The following is a 12638-nucleotide window of genomic DNA, read 5'->3' as shown; positions in this document are numbered from 1 at the left end:
GCTTTGAGTGCTCAAACCTAATTTAAATAACTATCCATCGTAGCCTAACATCCAGAACCTCTGTGCGTTAGTCATCTACCAGACAACCTTTTTCTTTATGTAATTTGGGTGAACTGTCCCTTTAAGTGATGCAGTGAGGATAGTTATTGTATGACAGCATGAGGCAGTGTTAACCAGACCATCAAGATTAACATCTGTAGTAATCAACCAGATTTGTCTGTGTGCACTCATTCATCTCGTCCTTCATTCATCCACTCACTCTCTCAATAAGTCATTTCTCTTTTTGTTCATTCAGCTGTAATCATAGCCCATCACCCGCCTGAACAATTCCACGTACGAGAACAGTGGCATCTCTCTTTTACCTCCTTTCTCCTCCATTCATTTACCAGACCTTCAGTTCACCCCTGGCATCGGTTCCTGTCACCCTGCTGACCCTCTTTTCATTCCTCCTCTTCTTCATCCTCCTTTCCCACATTGCCCTCTCTCTCTCTCTCTCTCTCTCTCTCTCTCTCTCTCTCTCTCTCTCTCTCTCTCTCTCCCTCTCTGGGAAGTCATGTGACTTCTCTGAAGCTGAGCCCTATAAACCAGCAGTACTTGGGGGGCTCAGTGTCTATGCAGCTCTCTGATTGGCTCTTGCATTCACTGTTTGGCTCACACACACACACACACACACACACACACACACACACACACACACACACACACACACACACACACACACACACACACACACACACACACAGCGGACCCCTTGTTTTTCTTCTTTCTGAAACAAATGTGGTCCTTCACAATAAAAAACAAAACAGATGTGGTGTGTGTTTATGTGTCTAAATGCCACCTATTGCAGAGAATGGAGTATTTAATTAGAGAAATGATTAATCTTTAATGAGTTGGATGTTATGATAATCACTTAAAGGGAACCAACAAATCCTCATATAGCAGTGGATATCTATTAATAATGGGGTATGCAAGTGTTGCAGGTGAAGCTATGAATGCTAATTTAAACAGTTTGTAGCATTAGTTGTAAGCATATTTAGTATGTTATCATCTGAAAATAAGAATTGTTTAGTTTCTGTAATCTTAAAATGAGCTGTACATACAGAGCTGGTCCTACACGCTCAGCACACAGGGTTTCATTTCAAACTGCGACCTTCCTGCTAGACGCCCCCCAAATACTACACACTGCAACTTTAAGTATGCATGCACACACACACACAGACACACACACACACACACTGAGCCTGTGAAGGGCCATTTGTATTATAATGGGAGATTCGTGCAGTTGCAGGTCAATGGTTGAAAAGGCTCCCGTTTGGATTGAAGGCTTCTGTCGGTTTTCATTTGCAACAAAAACCTTTTAAAATGGAAGGTATCATTTGAAAACAAAACCCAGAGCGCTGCTTTGGTTTTAAGTCACTAAGAGATTTTTTAGATTCCAGCTGGTGCTGCATGTATAGCTTCAGGGAGGGAACTAGTTGGTTAATATTTTTAGTAAATGTGGAAGAGTGTGATGAAACTGTTGTTGTGTGTCAGTTCATACACTTGTAGTAATGTTGACTTAGTCTGTTTGTTTCTGTGTGTGTGTGTGTGTGTGTGTGTGTGTGTGTGTGTGTGTGTGTGTGTGTGTGTGTGTGTGTGTGTGTGTGTGTGTGTGTGTGCAGGTAAACAGAAGAGGAAGTTAACAAGTAAAGAAAAAGCACAAATAAAAAAGTTTTCTTTTTCTTCTAATATTTTATTATTTCAGATGAAAAACACTTTGCTTCAGACTGAAACATTCCAACAACTATTTGTAATGAATGAATTGTAATGAAATTATGTACAGATATTCAGTTTTCACAGAGGATGAATCTACAGATTTTGATGATCCCCTGACTTCTCCTCTAGCGCCACCATGAGGCTGAACATTTTGTTTTTTAAGCAAAATATTTCAAAAACTATTAGATGGATTGTTTATGACATTTTGTACAGACATTCATGGTCCTCAGAGGATGAATACTAATGGCTTTGGGATCCCCTTATTTTTAATATATCCTGTTAAATATCACTTCATATTTGCAATAGATTTGCACCGACCTTTTCTATGTAAAATCATGGTCCTCAGAGAATAAATCAGAATGACTTTGGTGATCCCATCACTTTTCCTTTAGCGCCACCAGCAGGTTAAAGTTTAATATATCCTGTAAAATACTTTTTCCTGGTAATAACTGTTTACTTTTACCTCAGATACATTTTGAATGCAGTATCTGCACATTGCAACACTGTTGAATTTTCTTAAAGTTGCCTTTGAGTATTTCCTCCAACACTGTAGGTAACTTATGGGCGTTGACAATGAATCATGACCAAAACCCCCCCCAAAAAATACCCTTACTCACCACATATGTATGTGCAAAAGCAAGTGCATGAATGTGTGTGTGTGTGTGTGTGTGTGTGTGTGTGTGTGTGTGTGTGTGTGTGTGTGTGTGTGTGTGTGTGTGTGTGTGTGTGTGTGTGTGTGTGTGTGTGTGTGTCTGCTGCAGTCTCAAGTTCAAATAATATGCAGCCCTGTTTGCTGGCTGACGGGACACGGTGACACCTGAGAGTGTTGGAGGGTTTGGTCCGAGTCCATGCCGTTACAGGAAGCCATTTGGCATCCTTGCCGCTACGCACAGAACAGATGTGAATGGAGAGCAAAAACAGCAGCAAAAATCCGCCTCCTATAAAACAATGCCACTGTGTTCACCACAGCGGGCCTCACAACTGCCCTTTTTTACAACCACTTTCTTACATTTCAGGTCATCGCAGGTCTTTTTGCTCTTAACAGGAACAGCGTAGGAAACACCCATCCGTTGGGCTGTCCAGGTGTTACGGGAAAATCATTTCACTGATGATTTCAGTTGTGTGTGTGTGTGTGTGTGTGTGTGTGTGTGTGTGTGTGTGTGTGTGTGTGTGTGTGTGTGTGTGTGTGTGTGTGTGTGTGTGTGGGGGATGGTGGTTGTAGTCAGCTTACAGAAATATTGTGGTTTGAAAATGTCACAATGAGCCGGTCAGTGAGCTTTCGTCAAGGCTGTGTGTGTGTGTGTGTGTGTGTGTGTGTGTGTTTCTCTCTCACACACACACAAATACATACATGCAGACATTTTTTGAGTGCATCTGTATGCTTCCCATATGGTTTTTATTGATCTGCGTCCCCCCCTCCTGCTCCGTCTCCCTTTCTCTCTGTGCACTGATGGTGGAGGAATGATGGAATGCTGGAGGGTAAATCTCTGGTTTCCTGGAAGCTGGTCTGGCTTTATCAGAAGCGGCTGTGACAATACTCGAGCTGATGGGCCAACCAAAACGTCTTTCCTATAAGCGCAGATCGGCCAAACAAAAAAAAGGCCTTCCTGGAAGAAATAATCAGCAAACCGGAGCTCCTTCCTGGAAGACCAATGTGGATCGCTCGTTGCAGGGCATGCTCCTGACCGTTTAATATTCTTTCCACCTTCTAGTATTGACACAGTTGACATTGGCACGAGCTCAAAAATGAAACAAAAACATAAACTGTTAATAACACTTAGATTTTAATCAGACTGCAAGAATGTTATCAGCCACTTTAAAAGCATTTTTCCTCAACTTTGCGTCATTTCCTCGTGTTGCATTAAAACACAATGTTATGAGCTTGACGAGTACACAGTGTCGACACTGAGGCGTGAAAGTTTTGATTGTTTAAAAATCGAAGAAAAAAAGACCCCACCAAACCGAGCTCTGTTGTTTGAGGGCCGCGGTGTTGTGCTTGGCCGGGGCCACTGTTGACAACTGTTGAGCGCAGGGCACAGTAGAGTCATTACCCGAAAAAATGAATCATGGTGGAAAGACTTTCTATGAGTGTGTGAGATTCACGAGAGGAGCGAGGGTTACAGGCAAAATATTCCAGCTCCGCTAACCAGGCAACTGTGGGGAACATAGAATGAGTCATAGCGAGCAGAGCTGGCTTATTTAGACAATGTGTTTGTGTGTAAAACCGGATTATTCTGGTTGGATTTTGGGAAGAAGGCTCTCTCGTTTCTGCTTGAACTAGATCATTTTTTTGGTCTTTATGGCCCTCTCAGTCCCCCTCCCATAAAGAAATAGTTTCACACAAACACAAACACACACAAGTGTACAAACAACAACTTTCAACACACATTTTTTCCTGCAAGTGTCATAGCAAAATAGGGAACTATGAAATTGGGCTTTTGAGTTATTGTAACTACCTCCATTGAGGTAAGCTTTAAAAAATGTTGTTAAACTTTGTCCTCACAATCACTTTCATAGAGGTATGTGATGTATGTGATATATGTAGTTGTGTGTGTGTGTAGTGAATGTGAATGATGTATATATATATATATATATATATATATATATATATATATATATATAATATACAAAATCTCAGTTCAGTTTAACATGACATTTCTGAGCTGAACTCGATGCTCTTTCTGCCTCCTTCTTCTTTTTTTCTATTCTAGTCTCTTCAGGTGGCATCCCCCTCTCTCTCTCACACACACACACACACACACACACACACACACACTCACACAAAGACACCTCATTCGCTCTAACTCTCTCGTGCGCACACACACCATCACCAGTCAAGCCGTAAAAACTCAACTCAATTAAAGTGCCTCATTTCCTGGAAGCCAGCCTCAGATAGAACACAAGGTATGCAGGGAATGGGAACTGTGTGTGTGTGTGTGTGTGTGTGTGTGTGTGTGTGTGTGTGTGTGTGTGTGTGTGTGTGTGTGTGTGTGTGTGTGAGTGTGAGTGTGTGTTTGAGGAATACAGAAGTGAAGAAACTCACCTCCTGCTTAATTTTACCAACAATCTACACACACACACACACACACACACACACACACACACACACACACACTTTGCATTGGCTGCACACTAAAACCACAGTCCACCATAAATCTCTTCCACGTGGATCCTTTCACCTATTTGACCTCAAACACACACACACACACACACACACACACACACACACACACACACACACACACACACACACACACACACACACACACACACACTCTCTCTCTCTCTAGAGGACACCATCCTCACTCAAGCCCTCAGGCAGGATGTATAAAACCCAGCTGCATTCCTTTCCAGTTAGGTCCAGCCCAAAGTGAGTTCTCGACACAGTAACTGCTGTGTCAAAGTGTGTGTGTGTGTGTGTGTGTGTGTGTGTGTGTGGTGTTAACGTAACTCATGCTTCTGGGAATCCCTTTGTTTGTGTGTGTGTGTGTGTGTGTGTATTGTGTACATCTGCAGCGCAAGTCTGACAAAATCAAAGCCCACGCCCCTTCCTATATGTTCCCCAATGCCTTTGGAATTTACCCACAATGCTCCAGAGGAGAAAACAAGAAGTGATGATTGCAGTGATTTTAACCCTATGATGAACGTGTGTTTCTGTGTGTGTGTGTGTTCGTACAGGGATGGTCCGGCTCTTTAAAAGCCTGCCGACTGAATAAACACTGCTTTGTTTCAAGAGGAAATCCTATTTGTCAGGCAGTAATGTGGTTGCGGACCATGAGGCCTTGCTGGAATACAGACCGCGTTAACAATACGTTACGATAAGTTAGTGATTATTCTGTCAATATTGACTCAGTGGAGCCAGAGAGAGAGAAAAGAGAGGGAGGCAAAGGGACAAACAATGAAGTAACACACACGGCAAACGCATTGACTTTTGTAAAAATAGTGCTCTTTAATATAAATTATTGAAATATTTTAGAAATATAAATATGTGCAACGTTTCCTTTTCATTTTCTTTTTTTTTTATGTAATGCTTTGTCATTTTCAGATATTACAGCTTGTATTTTTGCCAGACTAGTGGCCAGCCTTTAGCGAGAGAGTCTTTATAAAAGACAAAATGATTCACATACACATGTGGTCCACTGTTGCAACACATGTACAAAAAAACAAAACAAAACTTGATGTTGACGTCAAGAGATTTGACCCAAAAAAAGAAAATAAAGAGAGTATCGCCGTGGTATTATTTCAGCGCTCTTGTCTTAAGTGGCCACATGAGATCACAAAGTTTAATGATGTGTAAAAGGCTACCACTCCAATATGGATCACAGGTAAGTATGAGCACTGGTCAAACACAGACAAAAACAAATGAGTCTTCGTTTTACAAAAAGGCCTTTTTTTGTTGTTGTTTTTTTAAAGAATCACTTTCAGAGCGTTTTGTGTTCCCTTAACATTCAGACACACAAAAGCCAACTCCTGCTTGAGAGGTAACGATGGAAGAGGGTGAGACAGGTGGGGAGGATGGGGGGATAAACCTTTTTAAAGTTTTCAAAGGGATAAAAAAAGGTCCAACATAACACAGTTCATTCTCTCCTTCATGAGCAACAAAAAGAAACACGCCAGAGATGATAATGTTAAAGAAGAAATCACTGTGACAGGGTCTGAAAAGACAGAATTAAGACTCAGCCAAAACTTTTTCAGTTTTTTGTTTTCACATCTTGGCAAACGTGGCTTTATATTTAAAGGAGCGGCGTCCTGTCGAGCTCCATCACTTCCTCCAAGTCTGGGACATCAATCACATCAATGTTTCTGTTTAGCTGTATACCAGTATGTCTCCTCCCCCTTCCCCCTCACCCCCTCCCCAGTTCTCCGTCCTCTTCAATTTCCCTTTCCTAATCCCATTTCCCGCTCTTCTTTCTCCTTCGGTCACCCCCCCACCACCCCCCCTTCTCCTTAAATCTTAAGGATCAGCATCACCGTTGTCATTCCCCAAGGAGCTCTCACAGTGTCGCTGACATTTTTTTTTTTTTTTTTTTTTTTTTTTTAAACAGCCAGTCTGGATAAAAATAAGTTCTGCTGTTTTGTTTGGTTCTGTGCCAAGGCTTTTGTCTCAGTAACAAGCTTTTGTCTCGGCAACAGCCAGTCTGTGTTCTGTCGCTGTCAGGGCGCTCATGTAACTCAAAGAAGATATGAACGCAGGAGATCGAGGAAACAAACAGGAGGAGATGCTTTGTGATGCTTTTTTTTTTTACCCCTTTCTCTTGTTCCCACGCTTCCAAACAAAAAACCCTACATGTTGGCCTTTACATGTGTTTGTGTGTGCGTGAGTGTGTGTGTGAGTGTGTGTGTGTGTGTGGAGCTGGCGTGCATGACCACCCCCTCTCCCTCACCCCCTCTGTGAGGCAACATTTGCGGGAAGCGGCCATGGAAATGTGTGCGCAACCACAACACACACAAACACACACACACAGACAAATAAATACTGTATGTTCTCTGCTTTGCCCCCCCCTCTTTGGACTTTGCCTCTTCTCGGTTAGCTCCTCCTTCAGTCACCCCCTCTGAACCTTCCCGTTCTTTGTCGTCTTTCTTTCAGTCCGCTGATCCAAAACGTTGTAAATGTGGAGAGCTGGTGGAGGAGAGGTTTTTTTCTTCTTCTTAAGCACATTAAACCCTCGGGGGGGCATTGATCGTGGCGTCGCTGTCATCGTTTCATATATCGACCGATCGTGTTAATCTTCTACGAGGCTCTGCTCTGCGTCTGAGTCAGTCATAGGAAACATTGACCTTTGACCTCTGGCTTTCCTTTGCCGCTCACATTAGAGGTCAGTTTTTCTTGCAGATGCAGGACGGACGAGGTAATCACTGGTTACCTAAATCACGCTCCTCACTCCAGACCCCCCTAGGAGACTCTAGGTAGATGGTGTCCGACCAGCGTCTGAGCAGATCTGGGACAAAATGAAAAACTGACCTCACATTAGCATCCGAGGTCAGGTGACTCTCTCTCACTGAGAGCTGGTCTGTGCCGACCTCCCGCGGGGCAACTGGTCCATGTGGTGGAACTTCTGCGGTTCCCTTCAGTCATATAGGAGCGTCGTACTCCTCCAGGAAGTCTCTGAGCGGGTGAGGGAGCTGCTCGGCGCCCTCCGACCCCCCCAGATTGTTCAGGGTCCTCCTGCACATGTGCTGCAGGGAGGAGAGAGAACTCGAGAGGGGCCGCCGCAGTTCCAAGGGAATCCTCTCTCCGCTGGTGTGGATCAGATATACGCTGCACCCTTTCCTCTCCGTCTCCCGTGCACCCCCCACATGCCCCTTCTCTGCCTCTTCCAGCATCCGGCCCTTTCCCCATGTAGTGCGCTATGAGTTTCAGCACGCAATCAAACTGCGGGGGCTCTTGGGTGTTTTGGGGGTCCGGCTGCAGGAAGAAGCCGCCTCCTTCGCTGTGGATGCGGAGGTTCTTGGTCCCCCGGGCCGTCTGGACAGAGAGGGTGAAGAAGTGGTGGTGGTCCGAGGAGTCGCGGATCAGAAAGGTTCCGGGCGGTTCGGAGCGCAGCAGGGCGCTGGCTTCCCGGCCCCCACAGCCCCCCAGTAGAACCCACTCTCCTTCAGCTTACGCAACGCTCGCATCACCTGAAACACATAGAAAGAAACATTATGTGTCATCAGACGCTTTTAGACTTCAGTCATACAACGACTCCTCTGCGACTGACCTGCTGGTAGTGTGCGTGCGAGCTGAAGGGCTTGTAGTGATGCAGGGTAGAGTTTGACCCCTGGACGCCGCCCTCCGGAGGGGTCACGCTGCTCATGGCGAGGGGGATGCGTCCGCTGAGGGCTACCATGGCGCCATGGCCCCCTGCCTCCGCCCGCCGGTCGAGAGGCAGGGGGCCCAGAACTGGAGCGCCGAGGCGGACGGGTGGGAAGGGGTTCGGGGCAGAGAGTGAGGAAAGAGAGGGGGACGGGGTGAGGGCGTCCGGGTCACACACCGGGTCCAGGGCCCCGGGGCAGAGGGGTCTGATGCATCCAGAGAGGGGCTGTGAGAGAGCACCTAAACACAGCTGGAGACAGGAGCACAGGTGAGACACATATAATAATCATCATCATAATAATATATTTCATTTGTACAGCACTTTAAAAGGTACTCAAAGTCACTTTACGTGATAAAGACAGATACAGTTAAATAAATATAAATGTAAACAAGGCAGAGAGATGATATTATAACAGAAATAAACAGAAAACATCATCCTAGAAACCGATTGATGTCCAACAGAACAAAAACTAAAGATATTTAATTTACAGTTATATTAAACCGAGAAAAGCGCACACACACACACACACACACACACACACACACACACACACACACACACACACACACACACACACACACACACACACATTCAGGCTGCTCCTCTGAAACTTCATTCATGAGCATAAATAAAGGAGCACCTGACCTCTGGGTTCATGCTCATTAAACGCAGTTGGGATTGTGCAGTTGGGATTGTGAGAGCAGACTGGGCAGAGACTGGGCAGACTGACTGGGCAGACAGACTGGGCAGACTGGGCTGGACAGACTGGGCAGACTGACTGGGCAGACTGGGCAGACTGGGCAGCAGCTGGTTTAAATGAATCCTCTCTGACTGGCTGCTGCTGCATCCAGACAGCAACTGGATCCTGATTGCTTTCAATTGTGTTCGATCGGTTCAGTACCGCAACAAGGGGTCACTGTGGAAAAGCGCTCTTTTTCACCCAAATAACTCTTTATTCCCTGCGGGGAGAACCCATCCTCAGAGAACCCATCCTCAGAGAACCCCATCCTCAGAGAACCCCTCCTCAGAGAACCCCTCCTCAGAGAACCCATCCTCAGAGAACCCTCCTCAGAGAACCCTCCTCAGAGAACCCATCCTCAGAGAACCCCTCCTCAGAGAACCCATCCTCAGAGAACCCCTCCTCAGAGAACCCCTCCTCAGAGAACCCATCCTCAGAGAACCCCTCCTCAGAGAACCCCATCCTCAGAGAACCCCTTCCTCAGAGAACCCATCCTCAGAGAACCCCTCCTCAGAGAACCCCTTCCTCAGAGAACCCCTCCTCAGAGAACCCCATCCTCAGAGAACCCCTCCTCAGAGAACCCATCCTCAGAGAACCCCCTCCCCATCCTCAGAGAACCCATCCTCCTGGAACACAAAAGCAGTCCAGGTCTGGTTCTGCTCTGCTCTGAGCCCCTGAAGGAGGCTGAACCCCGGGCTGCACCGCACCGTGCGGGACAGGAGTGGAACCAGGAGAACCCATAACGGTCCAGACCCGCAACGCACCCGCTTTTCTGCACAATATTTCCACGCAAAAAAAAAAAAAAAAAAAAAAGAAACCCCTCAAATGAGCGCTCCTGCCCGGCTGCACTGCACCAAACAGCCGTCTGTGCGGGTCTGTGCGGGTCTGTGCGGGTCTTTGGGTATAACTTACCTTGCGGATCTGTTCAGCCCCGCACCGCAGCAAAGAAAAAACACGCAAACTACCCGAGAGTAGTGCTAAAGGAAGGACCAACTCAGGCATTAAAACCCAGAAGCAGAGTATCCAGAGAGAGAGGTTCTTCCCCTGCGGAGGAATGCGTCGGTCTCTGCAGCCGTGTCCGCGGCCGCGTAAAGGTTACTGGAGGTCGTTTGGTCGTTTGGGAATGAAGCCGATGCGCGTAAAGGCTCCGCCCCCTCCGCGCTCAGAGGCGCTTCCAGGAATAGGAGGACGCGCGCACACGCACACGCACGCAGGGAACACGTGCACGCGCCCGCGCTCTCGTTCTTTGGCAGCTTGACAAGAAAATAATCAGCGTGACCTGAAGGGAGCTGCTTCCTGGTACTGATGGTTCCTCCAGTGGAACCAGAGGAACCATGTTCTTATGATGTATATATATATAATAATAATAGTTCATACTGATGGTTCCTCCAGTGGAACCAGAGGAACCATGTTCTTATGATGTATATATATAATAATAATAATAATAATAGTTCATACTGATGGTTCCTCCAGTGGAACCAGAGGAACCATGTTCTTATGATGTATATATATATATATATAATAATAATAATAATAATAATAATAATAGTTCATACTGATGGTTCCTCCAGTGGAACCAGAGGAACCATGTTCTTATGATATATATATATAATAATAATAATAATAATAGTTCATACTGATGGTTTCCTCCAGTGGAACCAGAGGAACCATGTTCTTATGATATATATATATAATAATAATAATAATAATAGTTCATACTGATGGTTCCTCCTCCAGTGGAACCAGAGGAACCATGTTCTATATGATGTATATATAATAATAATAATAATAATATAATAATAATAATAGTTCATACTGATGGTTCCTCCAGTGGAACCAGAGGAACCATGTTCTTATGATAATATATATAATAATATATAATAATAATAATAATAATAATAGTTCATACTGATGGTTCCTCCTCCAGTGGAACCAGAGGAACCATGTGAGGAGTAGTTCATATGATGTATATATATATATATAATATAATAATAATAATAATAATAGTTCATACTGATGGTTCCTCCAGTGGAACCAGAGGAACCATGTGAGGAATAGTTCATATGATGTATATATATATAATATTATAATAATAATAGTTCATGATGGTTTCCTCCATGGAACCAGAGGAAATAATAATATGATAATAATAATAATAATAATAATAATAATAGTTCATACTGATGGTTCCTCCTCCAGTGGAACCAGAGGAAATAATAATAATAATAGTGAGGAGTAGTTCATATGATGTATATATATATAATAATAATAATAATAATAATAATAATAATAATAGTTCATACTGATGGTTCCTCCTCCAGTGGAACCAGAGAACAATGTGAGGAATAGTTCATATGATGTGTTATGACTTAATAATAATAATAATAATAATAATAATAGTTCATACTGATGGTTCCTCCATGGAACCATTTGATAATATGAATGTTATGACTTTAATAAATAATAATAATAATAATAGTTCATATGATGTGTTACAGACTTAATAATAATAATAATAATAATAGTTAATAGATATATGAATGTTACAGACTTTAATAATAGTAATAATAATAATAATAATAATAGTTCATATGATTCATATGATGTGTTAATAATAATAATAATAGTTCATAATTTAATAATAATATAATCATAATAATAATAATAATAGTTCATATGATTCTATATGAATGTTACAGACTTTAATAATTATAATAATAATAATTAATAAATATGATTCTATATGAATGTTACAGATTAATAATAATAATAATAATAATAGTTCATATGATTCTATATGAATGTTACAGACTTTAATAATAATATAATAATAATAATAATAATAATAATAATAATAATAATAATAATAGTTATAGATACTTATGAGTTTAATAATAATAATAATAATAATAATAATAATAGTTCATATGATTCTATATGAATGTTACAGACTTTTTAATAATAATAATAATAGTTTATATTATTAATATGAATGTTACAGACTTTAATAATAATAATAATAGTTTAGTTTATATGATTATATATGAATGTTACAGACTTTACTGGCAGATGAACACCTCCATATAACCTATAATGTAAGGACAAACTACTACACTACTAATATGCTATTATACTAAGATGATAATATATTGATTTATATACTGTTTTAGTGTAATCTATAACAATACATCATATTTTATAAGGTGATCATATGATTTGTATTTTAAACAATGTAGAAAAAGTTAAATATTTCCCTCTCACAAGTAATATAACATTAAAATGCTTGAGTAAAACACACAAAATTGTACACATTCACATTTTCTACCACTGCAAATATTTGTTCTTGT

At 42.4% G+C, this 12638-nt stretch overlaps 1 protein-coding gene across 1 annotated transcript; it reads right to left on the bottom strand.

The window, feature by feature from the left end:
- Window positions 1–7730: 7730 nt before the first annotated feature.
- On the bottom strand, window positions 7731–10472 carry socs3b (suppressor of cytokine signaling 3b). The gene is given in 5 exon segments (XM_054598528.1): window positions 7731–8052; window positions 8054–8325; window positions 8328–8376; window positions 8457–8801; window positions 10204–10472. Coding segments are annotated over 5 exon segments (981 nt in total). The 5' UTR covers window positions 10294–10472; the 3' UTR covers window positions 7731–7827.
- Between the last annotated feature and the right edge of the window lie 2166 nt (window positions 10473–12638).

Source organism: Anoplopoma fimbria, chromosome 5 (assembly GCF_027596085.1).
Source record: "Anoplopoma fimbria isolate UVic2021 breed Golden Eagle Sablefish chromosome 5, Afim_UVic_2022, whole genome shotgun sequence".
NCBI lineage: Eukaryota > Metazoa > Chordata > Actinopteri > Perciformes > Anoplopomatidae > Anoplopoma > Anoplopoma fimbria.
The sequence above is the reverse complement of the archived record's forward strand: the minus strand, read 5'-3'. Positions and strand labels throughout refer to the sequence as shown.